We start from the raw sequence: 20,456 nt of genomic DNA, 5'->3' as shown, positions 1-20,456 counted from the left end.
GTGGAATGAGAGAATGAATGAAGTCTCTCTCTCCAACAGATGATAAGTGAGTTGTCCTACTGTGTAGTGGGGAAAATATCACATATGTAAAAGTGTTGGCATTGAAATAAGACTCGACTATGTCCACATCTAGTAGTTTGGAATTTTTAATAGATACAATATAATCGACTATACACAGTAAATTATTAATGGTGCAATCGGAAAGGAAACATGCATCATAATGATTCGGATCCACATCGTTTGTTGCTACTTCGAAGAATTTATTGACGAAAATGCCTTAATTGTCACTAGTGATTTCACAGCTGTCAGTGAGTTCGAATGACAAGCTAGCAATGGAATCAAACTTGATTTGAAAACAGTTGTAAAGTCAAACTTCTAATGAAATTGGAGTCAGTGAAATATATGCTGTGGAGCTTATTTGCACTACAGAATAACGGTTGCAAAGTGAACGTGGCCAGAATTATTTTGAACTCACAATAGCATACAGAATGTGTATTATGTAGGAAATCGATATGTTTCAGTGCATTGTTTGCAGTTTAACCTTTGACAGTTGGTAAAAGGGTTTAACTAATTATTTCTACTTCGGATTACATGAATATTTTCCTAGTTAATTGAGTTGCATTTTTACGAATATTTTATAAGGACTGATATTTTTGAGAATCCTGTTGTTTCTATACGATGCATTGCATTATATTTTCCGAATAGAGTATAAGTTGCAACAGTGAGTCAGATTGAACAAACCTGTAGTCTTATTTCAATGTCAGCACTTTTACATATGTGATATTTTTCTCACTACACAGTAGGACAACTCACTTATCAGCTGTTGGAGAGAGAGACTTCATTCATTCTCTCATCCAACTGAATTCGCATACAGCCAACATCGGATAGACATACTTTGCTTAGCATTCTGGTTAAGCCTGTAATTTTGCTAATCAAGTGGTCAGGAACCTATTCAATGTCAGATTGAGTATGAAATATACATTGTTGAAACAGAGATGACATGCTAGAGAAGTGGATAGGCCAATTAGAGTTTATATAATCCGATGACGGGACTGTGCAGAAAATCACTGTTCTCGAGCAGTGAGACGCGGATCAACGTAAGATTTAACGAAAATGTCAGGCAAATTAGGGAATCGTGGTATCGAAATTAAAAGAGACATGTAAGACAAGACAAATGTATATTTTAATGATTGTTAAAAGAAAATTCATGCTGTCGTGTTGTTTTATTTTCGGCGAACAGCAGCACGGGTAGCTAACAATTAGCAAACGTTTCCATAATCGGTGTTTTCATTTCTTTTTCGTTGGTACCTAAAAGGGAAAATTATTAGTATGTAATGAGGATTATTGGATCATCAAAACAAGAGACAACAGATAACATACTTAGTGTAATATCGGATTCTATAGCTGTTGAAGCATCCTTGTCAACGTTGCATGGAACCAAAGCTTCTTCCGTTTTTAATCCATTCATAAACTACATTCAGAAAATTTATATAAAAATGACCAGATTTAAAGAGAAAAACAAAGAAAATTAATTTGTTATCGAAAGTCAATAAAATGGTAAGACTTTACCGACCTATCACAGAAATCTGAACAGTAAAAAATAACTAGGTGAGGAATTCCTTGGAAGCCATGTGCTAATCAAGATTGGGACGCTTCATTGACTGTTTGTGAGGACTAAGTAACGTAAAAAAAACCCAAAAAGAGCGGCCTATTGAAGATAATATCGATACTCACAAAAAGCACTGACTAGTTATGCACTATAAAATTCGAGTTTCAAGTACTTTCACAAAACACGATAACTGTAGGTAACACTATGATCAATGTAACACAGTAAAATATTTTAAAAGCCATAAACTAATGCATCGATATAAAAATGAAACAGTAGTAAGCAGACTAAGACGGGAAAAAAGAGGACCAAATCAATTTTTATTTACACACTTACATTTTCTGAAACATCGGAACTGACACTTGAAACCATAGTAGTTTGTTCACACACATTCTTGACTGTAGAAGAATCTGTTTCAACAACTTTGGATATATTTCCATCCTGTAGTGAAATAAATAAATAAATTAAATTTGCGAAAATGTGACGAAGTCTAAAAAGTAAAAAAAACCTTACGTTTAGCGAATCAGATAGTGACAGGTCGTTTGTAAGTGAATCTGAGGTTTTAGTTTGCTTTGTGGATCTGATAGATTCCTTGTTACTAGTCACTGAACAAGGTGATAATGAACGTTTGAGTTGTTTAGATGAGTCATTAACAGAATGACGAATATAAAAACGACTGGATGCTTGTCGAAGTGCTGATCGACAGGCATCAAGAACAGATGCCTGTTGTTCCAAAACACGAGCCAGAGAGTCAACTTTGTCTCGTTCATCCCTATATCGTCTTCGATATTCCTCCATACTTGAAGAAGTTCTAGACAACCTATCTTTCAGCTCTGAAAAGTCCACAACAGATTCACGGAGACGGGCTGTAAAAAGAATCAAAAGTAAAACACAGATAAAATGCGAACGTAACATTTTGTCAGTCATTTGAATGGAACGTAGAGTCCGACATATATGTATTGGTACCTTTTGCCATGTTATGAGAGCACAATGAGCAAAAACATGTAAGGACAAATCCTAGAATGATAGACGCATTGCAAATATCAGTGACACTAAACGGAATTAACTGCGGAGAAAAGGAATATGTAAGGATTTGACGAGATTCGAGATAAGATGGAATAGAAAGAATGCACGTATCTGAGCGTCTATGCAAATATTGGTACAAAGAAGCATCGAATACAAATGCGTCACACAAGTCACTCGATTTGTGTGTGAGCTGTGATACTGCCCGGCCGCCCAGAACGAAGCACATCCACAAACGATTCTGAGTCATAACAACCTTGAGGCTAGTGAGAGGGAAACGCATCCCTTACATGTTAACATTGTTTACCAGGTCGATTAGAGAACTGGATTTTCTCAGCTTCTTCATCGAAAACAGAACCTCCTGACAGGAGATCGGCCCCTGGAAATTTCAGTGAAGAAAATATTCTAGAGGGATATCAATGATAAAACCAAATAAAAATGGAGATAGAAGACTCTGACTTGACCAACCGTGTCTGAGCAGAAAGCTTTCACAAGGTCTATGTACTTAATTGGTGCGCCTTCCAATGAAGAACACTCACAAAATTTGTCGATCTACGGAGTTGAACGTGGCCACCATAGGATCGAGAGATACAACCATGCTTGAGAGTTGGTAGGTATATTTGTGTTCCAGAGTCTGACGGAGAGTGAATGTTTAGTCTACACAACCACGTCTAGGTCTGAAATCAGCTTGGTTCCCCCGAGTTTACCTCCCATAAGCCCTAGATAACCGTTGCATGATTATTGAGGTTAATATTCTAGACATCATTAATCAAACTGATGCCTTTGTGGCCACAGCAAGAGGATTTTCGTCCTTTCTTATAGATTGGGACGATCAGCAATTGAAACCAGTCAGGTGGAATTACATCTATTTCCCAGACTCTAGCCAAGATCTCAGTCGATCTAATAGCCATGATTGGAACACCATCCTTAGGGACTACTGCTTTCTCTCGGTTTAGATTAGCTATGGCTTTTTTTACCTCTTTAAGAGCCGAATAGTTTGTGCTGACATTCTAGGTTGCTTGGTAATAGTACGTATCTGAAGGGTAGATGCAGAGTGGTTAAACTGTTCTTCAGTGTTCAGCCTATCGTTTTGGCCTCCGGGGTTCAGAGTGGATCATCATACCATGTTTTTCAGTTGTTCTTGACAGATACTTTTTATCGTCAAGCTGAACTTAAAGAGGTCATTTATATGTCACTTTACCGCGTCCAATAAGACGTAAGCGATTGGGTTTTTGCCCTGGAGCATAGAGTCTAAATCTGTGCTGAGGAATAAGAGGAAGTCTTTTATTGAGCACACATGTACAGTCAGCAGTACGAATTAGCTCTGCTGCTTTTAGGTTTGCTGTTCTTCAACCGATCTGCTTGGAGTGTCAGGACTTATTAGAGGAATAGGTGTTAGGGCCAATATTGTCTGATCGGATCATTGGGATTCAGTATGTGATGAATCTATATATATATATATATATATATATATATATATATATATATATAAATTCGGAATATATGTATATATATAGCTTCGGTGGAGACGTACCAATTTCCTGTTCTTGAAGTCGGATCTGAGTCATCAGTTTGGAGTGTTCGCGTTCTGACGATCTGACATGATAGAGATATTCTTCGGGATGGATCGCCTGAGAATTAACTGACTCACCAGACTTTTGAAGTACAATGATGCTAAAAATAAGGCAATATGTAGTTGATAACACAATATAGTGAAAATACCGAATGCACAGTAGCGAACAAATCAAAAACGTAAATATTCCATCTGTTGGGCTTGGATATGATATGCTGTATGAGAAATTTACAAAACTGAACTAAACAGATTTCTTAAATCGACAGTCAACTAAGATAAACTACAAAAATAACTAACCTTCCACTAGGCTGTGCATCTATTTGGTCGTCTAAAATAGCATCACCCCCACGTACAAGTTCCAGTAAATATTCATCATCGTCAATATCAGAGAATATAACAGATGATTTATTCGCTAAAGAAAGAGGTTCTTCTGAATCCGTCAAGGAACGGTAGTGGAAACGACCATGATCAAGAACTTTGTATATGAGAGATCGAAGCTAAGTAAGAAAAACAGCAATGGATTTTTAAACATCTGTGGATTGAAAACTAGGAAAAACGATATGTTATAAAAGAAAAATGAAAGATAAGAGGAAAAAACGAGTACATGACAGTCACTAGGTTGGACGCTTGACTAATTATATAAGTGTACTTCAATCTAGTTTCCTGCAGATGAATCCAAAAGATTTAGCTCACTTTTAAACCTTTAACAAAAAACCTTTATCCCAACACCCATTTGTTAATGCTCGTTTTTATTTTACATTTCGTCACTCGTCTATTCCCTTTTATTCCCATTTTTTGTATTCTCTTGTTTTAAACTCATACAGCAACTCGCACATGGTGAAGATTCTGTCCTGTCTCAACGACCGCAAGTCACTGACTAATTGGTCGAAAGTTGAATGCTACCAGACTTGCTGAAACCACGTGTGTCATTCAAACAGGTTTTCTTTAATGTTAGCACACAAATGCTGATCAAATAACAGATACAGTTGGCTATGTCTTTAGGTAGACTTAACATCGTTGTTTATAGTGTATCCCGGACCTGTATTCAAGACTAGTGAATTATCACTCGTTCACTCCGTCTGCCGCCCCACGAATATTCAGGGTCAGATGACAACCTCGATCCTTTTTAAAGACAGTGGTGGCCTGGTTATGGAACTGACTGACTTGCTTACAAATATCTAGTAATTACAAAGTGTTTCAACATCGTGGAATGAGACGAAAGTCATCTTCAGAGATTTACGTAACCTAAGCAACAAATAGCGGGAGATAAGTTTGTTTTTTATCGCGTCCAAACTATTGGCTTGCGTCATACTTCGCAGATTGTTCAAAACGCCCCCTAATGTCCTGGTACGGTCGAGGGTAGGGGTGGTCTACTTACCCTGACGAAATGCTCATAGTTACACGTATAAAAAGGCACTGTCAGGGAAATCCTACTCACTGCCTTCATGCGGTGGTGTTATCTACAAAACTGACAGGACGAAAAGAGAATGACCGACGCTTCAACCTGGTTGGCGGATACGGAGGATCTACCTAGGGAAGTTGGACGACCCTGATTCTAAACCGATGATGCACATGGGCTTCAGGTTTCGCCTATCAGCTTATTGTTGGTCACGGAGTACCATGGGACTGCATCTCTTAACGTTGCTGTCATGAAGATTAGACCTCTCGGTCAAAGGTTCGGCGGGTGCCCCCCTCAGAAAACCATTTTCTTCTGTTTGAGAACCCGGGCATGATTCCAGCTTTCACACAATTTGAATGATTATTATTAGTATTTACTCCCATTCGTTTTTAGAGATAATACTTACCTTCCTTTTCCCGTCTTTTCACAATTCCATTTTCTTATTACGTATCGCATGTATATTTTGGTGCCTCTCAACACCAGTGCTCATGTGTTTAAATGAAGTGAAACAAACTAACTTAACCGGAATCAGATATTTATAGGCCATGGAAAAAGAATAACAGGCTTGGGAAGGGGTAATAACATTAAAATAAATGTTGGACATGTAAAAGAAAAGTTAACAACGATCCCGTTAAGTGAAGATTAAAAACGACCGCTCACCTGGTATCGAGAGATAGGCAAGCCCAGTGAAAGAATGAAGTCCTCGACCTCCGACGAAAGAAAATAACTCTTATAGCTTGTATCCAGTACCGTGCATGCAAAAAGTAAAGGCAAATCCGTTGTATATAATGGGGTTTCCTTGAATTCCTCATCTTTTGCCACAGATGTCCTTTCATTACGTTCTAAACGAGCACGTTTAGCTACGTAATCTGGTTCACTAAGAAAAAAAGAATTATTAAATGGAATAGTTGAAAGTCCCAAAAAACGCACTCACATTAGAGTATAACACAAGAATTAATAAAACAGCAGATGTTATTGTAAAACCACCAAAAACACGTGGAGACATTAATGAATGAACAAGTTTTTGAACAAGAAGTAACAATATAAAACAGGAGGATAGTAAATAAACAATACACTTTTAAAAATACCTGCGTTTTCTAGGTTTTGCGCAAATTCCTCTATCTGCAGCCGTAACAAGGGCACGAAATAAAGTGAATACGGAATCTCTGCGAAGCATGTCGAAGATTGTGTGGATGCAGAACATGAATTCATATGATCTACAGTCCATAAAATCAGATTTTGAATCCATAACAACCTTCAAGAACAAAAATGTGAGAAGTGAATTTAAAATGAAGAGGAACATCTAATATTGATCTAAATCATATCAGGAGTTGATACTAAAGGAAATTCTTAAAGACGTAGTATTATTTAGAAATGATACGAGACTTAACATAATTTTCGTTATTCCGCAGCCGACCTGGAACCTTAGAACGCTCTACTCTACCTTCAACTATTGTATAACATAAATTACTCAGTTGACAACCGATTGAAATTCAAATGTGACAACTTGAACTGATGTGTATGTATGTGCAGGGCTCTAAATTGCGCATGACTGATTGACCAAACAGAAGATACGGGTTTACTCGATCTTTAAAATGCAAAAGCTTGAGTGACGTAATGTGAAAGGCGACCACGAGTAAGATGGCATATTACTTAAACTATTGATGTCCCTTCTTTCAGTTTTGTGGCAAGTATTATCGACAAAAAATCATTATGGTTTATACTGAAATTTATTGTTGACCAACAGTTTATTTTAATTCGTATGAAAGGTGTTATGTCCTGATAACAATAGTTAATGGTAACTTTGGGACCCGTTTATGGACCAATATTATGCATATATTTTTATCGTATAATCGCTAAATAACTAAACTATTCATATTCATGTTTCTCTTATCATGAGCTTTATTCCGAACTATAAACTATTGTTATACGATTTACCATTCATGAATTACACTCAGCCTATTGATTATTGTCCCCCTTATTCACAGCCACATTTGGCTAAATCTTGTACATATGTTATTTTCTATTTTACGGTACGATGTGGTCAGTTTGACTGGTATATAAACCCAGTATGTTTGAAATACAATGATTCATACCGCAAAGGCTGTTCTGGACTTAACTGGCTGGGTTAAGCAGAAGCGGAACCGATACGTAATTTAGACTGCTCGTACGATTTCCGTGTGTCACTGTTCCAATCGATAATTCGCTGCTCTGTGATTGACGATCTTATCACGTTATACATTATCAAGGCATCCACTCGGCCACAAGTTATAACAAAAGAAACGAAAAAACCAAGGTCATTTTGATGGTCTGATAAGAGGTACAGAGGAAATCATAGAATATCTACTTACATCTAGCCCGACTGACTGAACAGTGAAGTCAACAGTTTTCTTGCGTAAGACTATTATTGAAGGGAGATCACGGAGAGTTAACTTAGGTGCATCCGTCCATGATTTAGATCCAGACTCCGTATTTAAAGGTTTTATTTGTTCTTCTGAAACTTGGGGTGACTTATCAATAGTCACGGATTGCAATGTTTTTTCCTGCTCCATTTCTGAAAGTGTAGATCAGGAAAATGTATAAACTTGGGAAATTAGAGAATATAATTAGATGAATACACAAACATCTATTTGTGAAATTATTTACTTTCTTTTTCAGCTTTCTTAGCGGACTCCTTTTCTTCTTCTTCTTGAATTGCTGTTTTGAGACGAGTCAACAACTGAGCTCTTACTCCCTCAGTAGGCAAATTACGAGCTTTTAGCTGTTCACGCAGTTCGGAAACCTACGAAAGTCATTAAATATTAACATTTATTTTTGAGTATATAAATTCAAGTAGTACAACGGAACACCGAAAATACACCACAAAAATAAAGTAGTAATACTGTAGAAAAACGATATGTGATAATAAAGTTTATTTGAAACTCAATAAAGACTGTATTTAGTTAAGTTTATTTAAGTCTTATGAAGAATTTAAGCGAAAATTATAGGCAGATTTGTACTGACTCTTTTTCTGATCTACAGTTACGCAAACTGTAAGACCTAGATAATAGTTCTGGACCAATAGATACCAAACAGATAAATTACATTCGGATCACGGATACACGCCATATACCGATCGCATCCGCCTTTCTTACTCAGTACGATCTTCCAGGAAGCCCCTGGAACGACATCTGCAAAACATGACCGGAGCAGTGAAGTCTGTATTTTGAGAATAAGACTTATTAAATAATCCCAAATGATCTGAACACACATTACCAAACCTAGTTATTACTAATACAAGTGTTACAAACTGGCAAACTATTATGGACGATGACCGAGCACAGAAAGTGACTGAATAACCTCAGCTAAGAAATGCCACGCATTAAAAGGGTGGAGAAGAAATAATCTCGGATGAGCCATAAACGCTACCATTTTAGAGCGACAAAAAGTGACCTATATCGGAATACTCCGTTAAAATATAAATAGCCACTCAGTCAGTCAGCTACAACGTAGAATCAGGTACATTTATGCATCAGTCCAAGTTGTCATACCGCGTTAGCACAACAAATTGAACACCAAATTCATAGAAGTAGTTAATTTAGTGGTGGTAATATATAAAAGAAAGGTTGTATATAAGGATATAGTACATGAAGAAAGATATGAAGCGATTTTAACCTCACGGTTTAAAGGAAGATAAAGAGTGTATACACCGGCGCCATTGTGATCGATTCTGAGCCATGTCACCCAGAGTCTCCAACCATTGGTTACGATAGTCATGCGGACCCCAAACAAATAGTCTGCATCTACCAACATGGCTTAGACTAGAAGTTAGTGACTTCAAGCACTGATGCCACGTTTTGTTTCGGCCACCCCCAACTTTTTCTCATCCGTCTCCAACACTAGTCAGCATCGCGTGTCATGGTAATCGGTGTTCAGGCATATGTAACAAGTGGCCCAACCATCTCAGTCGATGAAGATTGACAACCTCATCAACTGATTTACCATCATTCCGTAATACCCTGTGTCTAACCTTACCATTACTAACTCGGTGACCCCAACAGATGCGAGCAATATTTATAAGACACCTGTGGTCAAGTACTAGTAACTTACGAGTATCTTCTACTCTTAATGGCCATGTTTCACAGCCGTGAAGTAGAACAGAGCGAACTGCTGCACAGTATACTCGTCCCTTAATTGATAGATGGATATCTCGTCTTCGCCATAGGTGACGTGAGTTGGCAAAAGCCAAACGAGCTTTTTGAATCCGTGTTGAGATTTTGTTAGACACCAACCCATTAGGGCTGACCAGACTTCCAAGATAAGTGAAGTTGTCGACGCGTTCGACTACTTCACTCCCTATCCTTAGTTCAGGTGTTGACGCAGGCCAGTTCTGGAGTAACAATTTACATTTAGAGGGGGAGAAATGCATTCCAAATGTCCTGGCATTGTTACTCAGTTCTAACAGAAGACTCTGAATTTTGTCAGCGTCTGCACCAAACAGGACTATGTCATCTGCGTATTTTAAGTCGATAAGTGGGCCTCCTGGTGAGAGATCAATTCTTGAAAATCGAGTCGACGAGTGTTATTTCCAGCAGTAGGTTTATAATGAAGTTAAACAAAAATGGGGATGGCGGACAACACTGGAGGTTGTAATATCAGATGACAGTTTGTCATAAGCTTTGACTCGACTGGTAGTGTTCAAGTAAAAAGCCTTCATAAGGTTGATGTACTTTTGAGGTACACCTTTCAATGACAAACACCGCCAGCTCGAAATCTTTAAGTACCAGATGAACGCCCCCACCAGGTGTTACCAGAGCCTATTCAGAATGTTATAGATGGAACGATTGAAGAATGGTGAGACTGAACGTTTTCATTAGATTGGAAAGGTAGAGAGGCGATTACATTTTTTCACTCGGCCTGAGACGTCTGTGCACAAAGCCTTTAAGGTGATCAGAAACATTTTAAGCACAACCTGATGGAGACAATTGTGGTAACGCTTATCGATCTACGGAGTTGAACGTGGCCACCATAGGATCGAGAGATACAACCATGCTTGAGAGTTGGTAGGTATATTTGTGTTCCAGAGTCTGACGGAGAGTGAATGTTTAGTCTACACAACCACGTCTAGGTCTGAAATCAGCTTGGTTCCCCCGAGTTTACCTCCCATAAGCCCTAGATAACCGTTGCATGATTATTGAGGTTAATATTCTAGACATCATTAATCAAACTGATGCCTTTGTGGCCACAGCAAGAGGATTTTCGTCCTTTCTTATAGATTGGGACGATCAGCAATTGAAACCAGTCAGGTGGAATTACATCTATTTCCCAGACTCTAGCCAAGATCTCAGTCGATCTAATAGCCATGATTGGAACACCATCCTTAGGGACTACTGCTTTCTCTCGGTTTAGATTAGCTATGGCTTTTTTTACCTCTTTAAGAGTCGAATAGTTTGTGCTGACATTCTAGGTTGCTTGGTAATAGTACGTATCTGAAGGGTAGATGCAGAGTGGTTAAACTGTTCTTCAGTGTTCAGCCTATCGTTTTGGCCTCCGGGGTTCAGAGTGGGGTTATTGTTCCATCTTTTTCAAATAGTTTCAGTAATTGGCGAATTCTTAATGTTTCTTTGATAAATTTGTAAAGTTGTCTCCTGTCGCATATTGCCACTGACATTTTTATTGATTTTGATTTATCGGTACACCAATGCTCATGATCACTGTGTAGACTTTTTCCCAGTCTACGTTCAAGTTGCGTTCGCTATTTATTGTGTTTGCAGCCTGAATAATCTAAGAGCATCAATGGGACAGGACTCTACAGTCCTAGCCATGGAAGTTTGTTGATAAAATACTTGGACATTGAGAGTTTGAACATGTAGTTTAGAGAGCAGTTTCAAGAGACGAGTAACATTACATGGAGCAAATAGTTAGCATTGTTGGTGCATAGGGATAAATTCATGGGAGGAGGTAAACAATCATAGTCGTATACATTTTACTGACTATCGCAGTGAAATATGTATATTAGAGAAAGGTTGCATTTCATTCACCAGCAATCGCAAAATCTATTCAATAGATCTAAGCATCGTCGGAAACTCAAAATGGGACGTTGTAATTATTTCAGCCATCGAAACTTCTCAATATGCTGAGCGTTACTATAAAGTTTATGAGAATTTTTATTAGGATGTGAAGGAAAGTATTGTACAAGAGTATATAATAAAAAACGAACGTCCCTGTGCCTATGATTGTACTGGCTTGAGACCACTGCAAGTACCGCTCTAAAATATTATGACAATAAGAAATGGAAGGACATGTAAATGTGCTTACCTTCATGCTAGCTAAGTTAAGTTCAGTATGAAGCTTTTTCTGGCATTTATCAGTTCCCTGACAGAAAAAACAGATAAACATAAGTTACTATACCTTGAAGGAAATTTACATTATCATGATCGAAAATAAATTACAGACTTCATATGCAAATTAAATGACTAAATGCTAGATATACTGTAGGAACATAATATGACAACAGTAAGTTAGGTAGCAACCTCCTGATTTGGATTTCCTTGAGCTGCTAAATCCACAGATTCGAACCCATCCTCTGTCTCGGAGATAGCTGCTACTTTTGGAACAGTTTCCTGACCAGCCAAATACGGGGAAGAGCGATGGAATTCAACTGGAGCTTGAACAGTTGACTTGTTGCCTTCATCCATTTTAGATACATTGGAATCTTCATGTGCATTGTCTTGAGTAGGCGACTTCAGTAAATTGGAATCCAGTTCAGACACCACATTTAATTTCCCGTCACCAGTTCCCTTAGAAGCAGATTCTAAACCAGAAAACTTCTTCAAGTTGGAAGGAGACATTGGAAATACTTTGGGTTCTTTTGAAGCCAGGATATTTTCATAAGCCAGCTTTATAGTCGACCATTCTTCGTCTGTAGGCATGAGTGACCAAACATTTGGAATAAAATATACGACGATTTGATGAAACGGTTTGCTTGGAGGAATCATATCAGATTCAGGAGATTCTGTGACGGGTCGACCCCAAAGTTGAGAGCCAGGAAATAAAACTGAGGTTGGTTGTGCAGTTGAACCTTCAGTACGACTATAGCGGAACTCCAGGAAACGGTGCCTGGGGAAAGTGGACAGGATGATAACAACAGTAAACGCGACGTCGATCAAAGGAACGCGTAAGACCCATATTGTTTGATATTTGTATATAAACAATATAAGGACAGTTAAAAATCAGATAAATTATCAAGCTATGCAATGAGATTGTGAAAAAAATTAGAATCGATTTAAAATCAAAAACGCTATAGTGACACTTATGACCTGATAGTGTTTTGTTGTTGAGCAGACTTGGAGAAATAAGTACCTAACAGATATAAATTTATTTATTTCAGTGGAGATACTTTTGAGCTTTTGTACGAAGATCAAAACAAAATCCAGAAAAATAAGGCATTTGGACTGACTATGAATGTGGAGACAGCTTATTTACTCTAGACAACCGTTTATAGATACGGAAAAGTAGTCAAGCGGGAAGATGACACATTTCGTTAACAATAAAATGATTGAGCAAGGGGATTAAATTTGAATATTACACTCTTATATCTGCTTAAAAATAATCTGTGAAAAATAAACTGACTAGCAACATAGATCAGAAGTTAAAACTGAGTAACATACCACTGTGTGCAGTACGATAAATCGAGACCAATGAGCTGTTTACAGACACGAATGGCCGTGTTGACAAGCGTCTGAGGATTTGTAGCTGGGTCTGGTCCGTCTAAATCACGACTCCACGAACCCCCAATGGCCTTGAGTCTTTCATCAACCTTCCCAGCAGCTAGTATCTTGATGTACTTACGTAGTGAACCACGCATACGACTAGGAGACTCTGCTCGGACAACTATCTTCTCCATTAGTTCTGCCATTGCTGGGAGCGACAAAAGTAAGACATACGCAGCAAAACCACTATCATTGTTGTAAGACTGATGAATATCGTCACAAGAGTCTTCAGGTTCTTTAATTATCTACATGATAAAAAAAATGAAGGCTTTTGTCAATGAATAAGTTCGAAACAAATTGAAAGTGTTTGTATTTACATTATCTTGAATTATCAACACCATAGCAGCCGTATGGCCTACTTAATGTCTCTAACGCGGTGTTGAGAACTAACTTCGAGGTCGTCACAAGTTAAAGAATCGCCTAAATAAAATCTGAAAGTCATGAACAAACCAGTCGGTAAAACGTTTATAACTTTGTTAGTCGACTGACCATATTTACCTGGCGCTTTACACTTAACTTGATTGTTAGCAACACCGTGGAAAAAGTATTAAATAAATATGTGGTCAATAACCAAATACTTACAAAAACTTTTTACTTTAACAGGCTGGGTCTCATAGTAAAAAATATAACGGAATGAAATAGTTTTGTATCTTGTCTACGTTACCAATGCCCCTAAATGCTATGGTACGGTCGAGGGTAGGGGTGGTCTACTTACCCTGACGAAATGCTCATAGTTACACGTATAAAAAGGCACTGTCAGGGAAATCCTACTCACTGCCTTCATGCGGTGGTGTTATCTACGAAACTGACAGGACGAAAAGAGAATGACCGACGCTTCAACCTGGTTGGCGGATACGGAGGATCTACCTAGGGAAGTTGGACGACCCTGATTCTAAACCGATGATGCACATGGGCTTCAGGTTTCTGAGAGAACAAATCGCCTATCGGCTTATTGTTGGTTACGGAGTACCATGGGACTGCATCATTCAACGTTGCGCTACTGACTGATGAATTAGACCTGTCTGTTGTGTATATGCGACCCATTATCAAGACTATAGTATCACGCATTCACTAAATCATTCGCTTCCCGACCGTTGCTGCTACCTTGACGTGGTGGTCGGGCTTGCCTATCGTGATGAACCAATCGAGCTATGCTGGCTGGAACAATCGTTCCTCGAGGTCCTACCATGCCAGACAGGTCGGTTGAAGAGCGGTAAGACTAAAAGCAGCAAACCCAAGGTCCGAAGGCGAAGTCGTACTGCTGACTGTACAGAGGTGTGACGGTAGTAAGGTGTTTACTTCAGACAACCAGCATGACAGCGATGCTGCCTTCCCACAAGGAGGGGTGGGGTTAGAAAAGGTCGACCCTAAAAATGCACACCTCGCCTTATCCCACGGATTTCCATCTCCGGCGGTAAGGTCCTTTGAAGAACGGAGCTAACACGTCAAAAATCCCCCACAAAAAGGCCGTGCGTGACCGACCTCAAGCAGTTGTCCCTTGGGCACTGCGGTTACGCTCCCAGGTCGTTAAGACCAACACTAATCCGACTTCTTTTTCAGGTCCCTCAAGAAATACCCTTCCACAGTGTGGGCAGCCGGGAAGTGATATTAGCCCTCATACCCGTAACAGCACACGAGACCAAGTTGATCACTTTCAATTCCTTCCTACACCTCCTAATAACTCTCTTATCTCCACGACTAACCCTTCCCAAGTCCTCTTATCACCTCGCACCGCTAGGGCAAACGATTCAAGTACACGGAACGTTATTCCTGGTCTCCTGAAACCACGCTCTAAACTACATGTAGGAACTTTTAATGTACGAACATTGTGCCAAATAGGACAACAGGCTTCCTTAGCTAGGACTTTAGAATCTTACACCATCGATGTGTGCTGCGTCTCGGAAACGCGCATACAAGATCCGAGTAGTGTCATTCATTTGACTTCACCTAATCAAAATAAAGAACCATCTCGATACACGCTTCGTGTATCTGGAAGCCCTGATGCTGCTTCCCGTGGCCTCGCTGGAGTAGGTATAGCATTAAGTCCTAGGGCAGAACTAGCTCTTTTAGACTGGATCCCAGTAGACAGTCGTCTATGCGCTGTCCGACTAAACGGATCAGTAAGGACTCGGAATGATAGGGAAACTCGTCGTTGCCTCTTCGTCGTCTCTGTCTACTCTCCCACTGACTGCAGCTTAGACGATATAAAAGATGAGTTTTACAGGAAACTTTCTGACCTTCTCCGAGAAGCTAGGCGTTCTGATGTAGTAATAGTGGCTGGTGACTTCAATGCTCAAGTAGGTAAACTAAGTGAAAGGGAAAGACACCTGGGTGGATCTTATGGTGTCGTGGCTAAAAGAACAGATAATGGCGACCGTCTGTTGCAGCTGTGCTCAGATAACCGCCTATTTCTTGCAAATACCAACTTTAAGCATAAGGAAAAACATCTTTTGACATGGAAACCCCCGAATTCGTCCCAACGTTGGACCCAATTAGATCACATCGCTATCAGCCACCGACGGAGGGGCTCGATGGAAGACTGTCGCTCATTCTGGAGCACATGTTTAGACTCAGATCATGCTCTAGTGCGAGCACGTATCTGTCTGCGTCTTACTGGACGTAGGAAAGACACTGCAGGGAAGCCTCTAAGGGTTCTACTTAATGATAAGCAAGCTAAGAATATATTTCAGGAACAACTGGAAAAACAGTTAGACAGACATGTAAGTTGTGCCCACCCCGAAGCAGCGTGGAATGACATCCGAAAAGCTGTGGAAACAGCAGTGATATCCGCTAGTAAGGTAAGCCATAAGGTCAGGGAGAAACAATGGATCTCAACAGCATCTATCGCACTGATAGATGCTCGAAAACTCATCCCACCTGGCTCTGAACATAACCAAGAGCGGAGTCAGCTTAAGCGAAGGCTAATAAGAAGCCTACGCAATGATCGTGAACAGTGGTGGGTAGCGAAAGCAAGAGATGGAAAAGGCAGCGGCAATAGGTAACAGCAGACAGCTATTCAGACTTATTAAAGAAACCGGTATTAGGAACCCAACTATTAGCGAAACTATCTCAGACAAAGATGGGCATATCATTCATTCTCAATCCAGGAGATTGGATCGATGGGCAGAACACTTTAGGGATCAAACAACTGGCCTTCAGCTACACTTCAGTTACCCACGATCCCCAGTCGTCCTGAATGGCAAATTGAAGTAAGTCCTCCAACTCTCTACGAGGTTGAAAAAGCTATAGGAAATCTAAAGCGAGGGAGAGCCGCAGGCCCTGACAGGTTTACCCCTGAGATTTTTAAGGATGGTGGTCCAGTACTAGCAGCGAGATTGACTGAGGTCTTAGGTAGAATCTGGGAACTGGACGTAATTCCATCTGACTGGTCCCAATCACTGATTGTGCCAGTCTATAAGAAAGGACAAAAGTCCTTCTGTGACAATCACAGAGGAATCAGTTTGACTAATATAGTGTCTAAAATATAAGCTTCAATAATACTTGGACGCCTAACCAAAGCTCGCGAAGAGCAGACTAGAGAAAACCAGGCTGGTTTTCGACCTGGACATGGTTGCATAGACCAGATATTCACTCTACGTCAGGTCCTAGAACATAGACATACATTCAGGCGCCCCACAATAGTAGTATTCCTTGACCTTAAGGCGGCATTTGACTCCGTTGATCGTGAGGTTTTATGGCAGTGTTTGTCAGTGAAAGGAGTACCAAAGAAGTACATTAACCTCATAAAGGCTCTCTACTCGAACACAACGGGTCGAGTTAGAGCCTATGGCGAATTGTCATCAGAATTGGTTACCTCAAGTGGTGTTCGTCAGGGCTGTCCACTCTCCCCATCCTTGTTTAACTTTGTCGTCGACATGCTTTTGGAGATAACACTTTCATCATCTCAATCTCCAGGAGTTGAACTTTTACCAGGAGGCTCACTTATTGACTTAGAATACGCCGACGACATAGTTTTATTTGGTGAAGACGCTGACAAAATGCAGAGTCTTCTGACCACCATAAGCAACAATGCAGGAATGTTCGGGATGCGATTCTCTCCTTCGAAGTGCAAAATGTTACTTCAGGATTGGGTTGCATCGACACCTCAACTAATGATAGGGAGTGAAGTAGTTGAGCGTGTTGACAGCTTCACTTATCTTGGGAGTCTCATCAACCCTTGTGGTCTGGTGTATGACGCAATCTCAGCACGGATACAGAAGGCTCGTCTAGCTTTCGCCAACTCGCGCTATTTATGGCGTAGGCAAGATATCCGTCTAGCAACCAAAAGACGTGTTTACTGTGCAGCAGTTCGTTCCGTCCTACTTTATGGCAGTGAAACGTGGCCAATAAGAGTAGAGGATATTTGTAGGCTACTAGTATTCGATCATAGATGTCTTCGAAGGATTGCTCGTATATCCTGGGACCACCGAGTAAGTAATGCAGATGTTAGGAAAGGGGTACTAGGTAAGGATGGCAAATCGATTGATGAAGTAGTGAAACTTCATCAGTTGAGATGGCTGGGACATGTGTTACGTATGCCCAACCACCGACTGCCCCGACGTGCAATGCTTTATAGTGTAGGAGCAGGTTGGAGGAAAGCTAGGGGCGGCCAGACCAAAACATGGCATAAATCCATGAAGTCATTGACAAGTGGACTGAGCCATGTTGGTAGGTGTAGACCACCTGGTTGGGACTCGCGAGATGATAGCAACCTATGGTTAGAGACCTTGAATGACATGGCTCAAAATCGTTTGCAATGGCAAAGGTTTATCCACTCTTTGTGTTCTCTCAAATTCTAATCTTCTGAATTATTTGTGTCCTTTTCCTTTTTCTCTTTCCAAATTTATTTCACTGTATTATACTCCTTCAATAGCATCTTCAAACCCTTATCTTTCACATAATACTTATACTCTTACTACTTCTACCAATATGGGATTTGAATCGACAACTTCATCTCTGTGCTAATGTGGCATGGCAACTCGAACTGATGTACGTACGTACGAAGTTCTACATTGTAACTGACTGACTGACTGAAATCATTCGCTTATAAAATTTTATTCCGCGTGCTTTTTAAACAGGGACATTGTGGCATCTTCGTCTAGTTTTACTACTTCTGCTGTCATTAATTCACTCATACACCAACTTCTATTTATTGTTCTTTCTTATCATACTTTAATTTATCTATGTGGTCACAACTTCAATTTTTTGTGACGCACATATATTAGGTACCCCTTTGTACTAATGCTTTTGTGTCCAAATAAATAAATAACACTGGTAGACAAAGGAATGTTAGACCAACCTTAATATTTATGTCAAGTTATTTTAGACGGATGAACCGAACTTGATGAAAGCTGGCTAGGTCGATGCGCCTGATTAGTCTAACTACTACTGTTGAATCATTCCAGGGGTGACAATAATACCTGTGAGAGAAACACGTTTAACATGATCAGACAGTTCCGCAGTTTGCGAACATCCTTGGGGAACAAAAGTATTTTGTGGAGTTAAGATGAACGAGTAAATTGAGAAATTAGCTGCTAGGAACAAGGATAATAATCCTAGGAGCGTATCTGTGAAATATGTAGATTTTGAGACAGAAGACTGATTAATGCTGCGTTACCCAACAAATATGAAAAACTGTTTACCATAACCTCTGACTTACAGGGAGAAGCTTCACCAATTGCTATTTTAGAACAGACATTGGGGTTAGGCGCAGCCTTTATATCAAGATCAAAAATACTGTCAGGGAATAACTGAAGACTGGGACGACCAGTGGAGACAAGCATGACAAGATTGTGCTTAAACTCGTAACCTTAACAAGCCTAGAGACAAAACTACAATCCAAAAACAGACGGAGTTAACCAGCTAATAAGTCTTGCATCAAGTTAGGTGTGATACTATAAACTTGAATGGGATGGCCAGTCTTAGAAAGTAGTGAAGTCTCGTAGTTATTATTGTGATGAAACATTCACTTGAAGTAATAGCCGTTCCGCACTATATCAGTCCACCGAAAAGTGCTATTTCTTTAACTAAGTGATCGGACAGTACTACTGTACGTCTCACAGGACAGGAACCGTGAGACCGGCCTATTGCTAGTATACCTTACTTAGCATTTGCAATCTAACAACATAAATTGTTTTAGGTAGTATAGTGTGACAATCGTCTATCTATAGTTAAGAATAATTACTCGTTTGGTAGATAATTAAACTTATCGATAAAAAACAGCCGGGAAGTCTACCTGGAAAGTTGTGAGGTATTGAGGCTGAAATGGTCGCAGTAATGGGAATGATTCTTGCCAATTGCATCTAACGCGATACAAGTCAACTGGCGGGAGAACATTAGGGAATCGCCTTTGTAGGTCTGAGAACAAATACTCTTTCACATTCAGCATACGTTTGGGGTTGATCGGAGTCCTACAATACAAATCAGTCGTGGGAGAGGAGTGCCGCGCTGTTACAGAATCCACAGGAGTTCTCCGTCGATCACGATGGGGAGATTTTTTGATCGAGTGGTCTTCCCTAACACCGAAAATAAAAATCAATAGCGCAATACCTGTTTAGAATATGGGAACGTTTTTTATCTACTCGTCGCTGATCGCTGCTAGATGGATGAACATCTCGTTCACGCGATGTTGGTTTAGTATAGCTATCACGTGGAGAGTGTTTACGCGGGGACTGGCTTTTCCAGTAGCTGCTTTCTTCTCCTTTATCTCTAGACTTGCCACGACGTTCTTCAACTCGCCAAACCTTTTCGGCACTCCACTTTATAGGCATATGAGGTTGATACACCGCGCTTGCAGCAACATTATCGCCTACCTCAACCATAGGACCAATTACACACCTAACGTCATAATAAAAAGCAAGTGAACAGAAACCTACTTTCTCTGGAAAAAAATTTCATTATTAATATATCCGAACGTAGGGTACATCTTAGTTACGTACCCTACTAGTTGGTGAGATGATGACTCGGCTGCCATTATTGAGCCAGGTGTTGTGGCGGCAAACATCACGGAAGATACTAAGCGCCAAAAGTTACAAACAAAACCGCCATATGCAAATGAACAAATATTTTTGAAAACAACATATCATTAAGTGTTGAAAATTGTAA

General features: G+C 39.8%; 1 protein-coding gene across 1 annotated transcript; it reads right to left on the bottom strand.

Moving 5' to 3' along the window:
* Positions 1-1,162: 1,162 nt before the first annotated feature.
* On the bottom strand, positions 1,163-20,355 carry Smp_193440 (putative p30 dbc protein; the record flags this gene model as incomplete). The annotated part of the gene is made up of 16 exons (XM_018789182.1): positions 1,163-1,308; positions 1,381-1,471; positions 1,943-2,047; positions 2,120-2,472; positions 4,164-4,303; positions 4,500-4,699; positions 6,262-6,478; positions 6,690-6,856; positions 7,953-8,155; positions 8,248-8,383; positions 11,899-11,955; positions 12,114-12,699; positions 13,251-13,597; positions 19,588-19,867; positions 19,902-20,189; positions 20,228-20,355. The coding sequence occupies 16 exons, from the start codon at positions 20,353-20,355 to the stop codon at positions 1,253-1,255; spliced, it is 3,354 nt and encodes a 1,117-aa protein (XP_018654651.1). The 3' UTR covers positions 1,163-1,252.
* Between the last annotated feature and the right edge of the window lie 101 nt (positions 20,356-20,456).

This window comes from Schistosoma mansoni, chromosome W (assembly GCF_000237925.1).
Source record: "Schistosoma mansoni strain Puerto Rico chromosome W, complete genome".
Taxonomy (NCBI): domain Eukaryota; kingdom Metazoa; phylum Platyhelminthes; class Trematoda; order Strigeidida; family Schistosomatidae; genus Schistosoma; species Schistosoma mansoni.
This window is presented reverse-complemented; position numbering and strand designations above follow the sequence as displayed.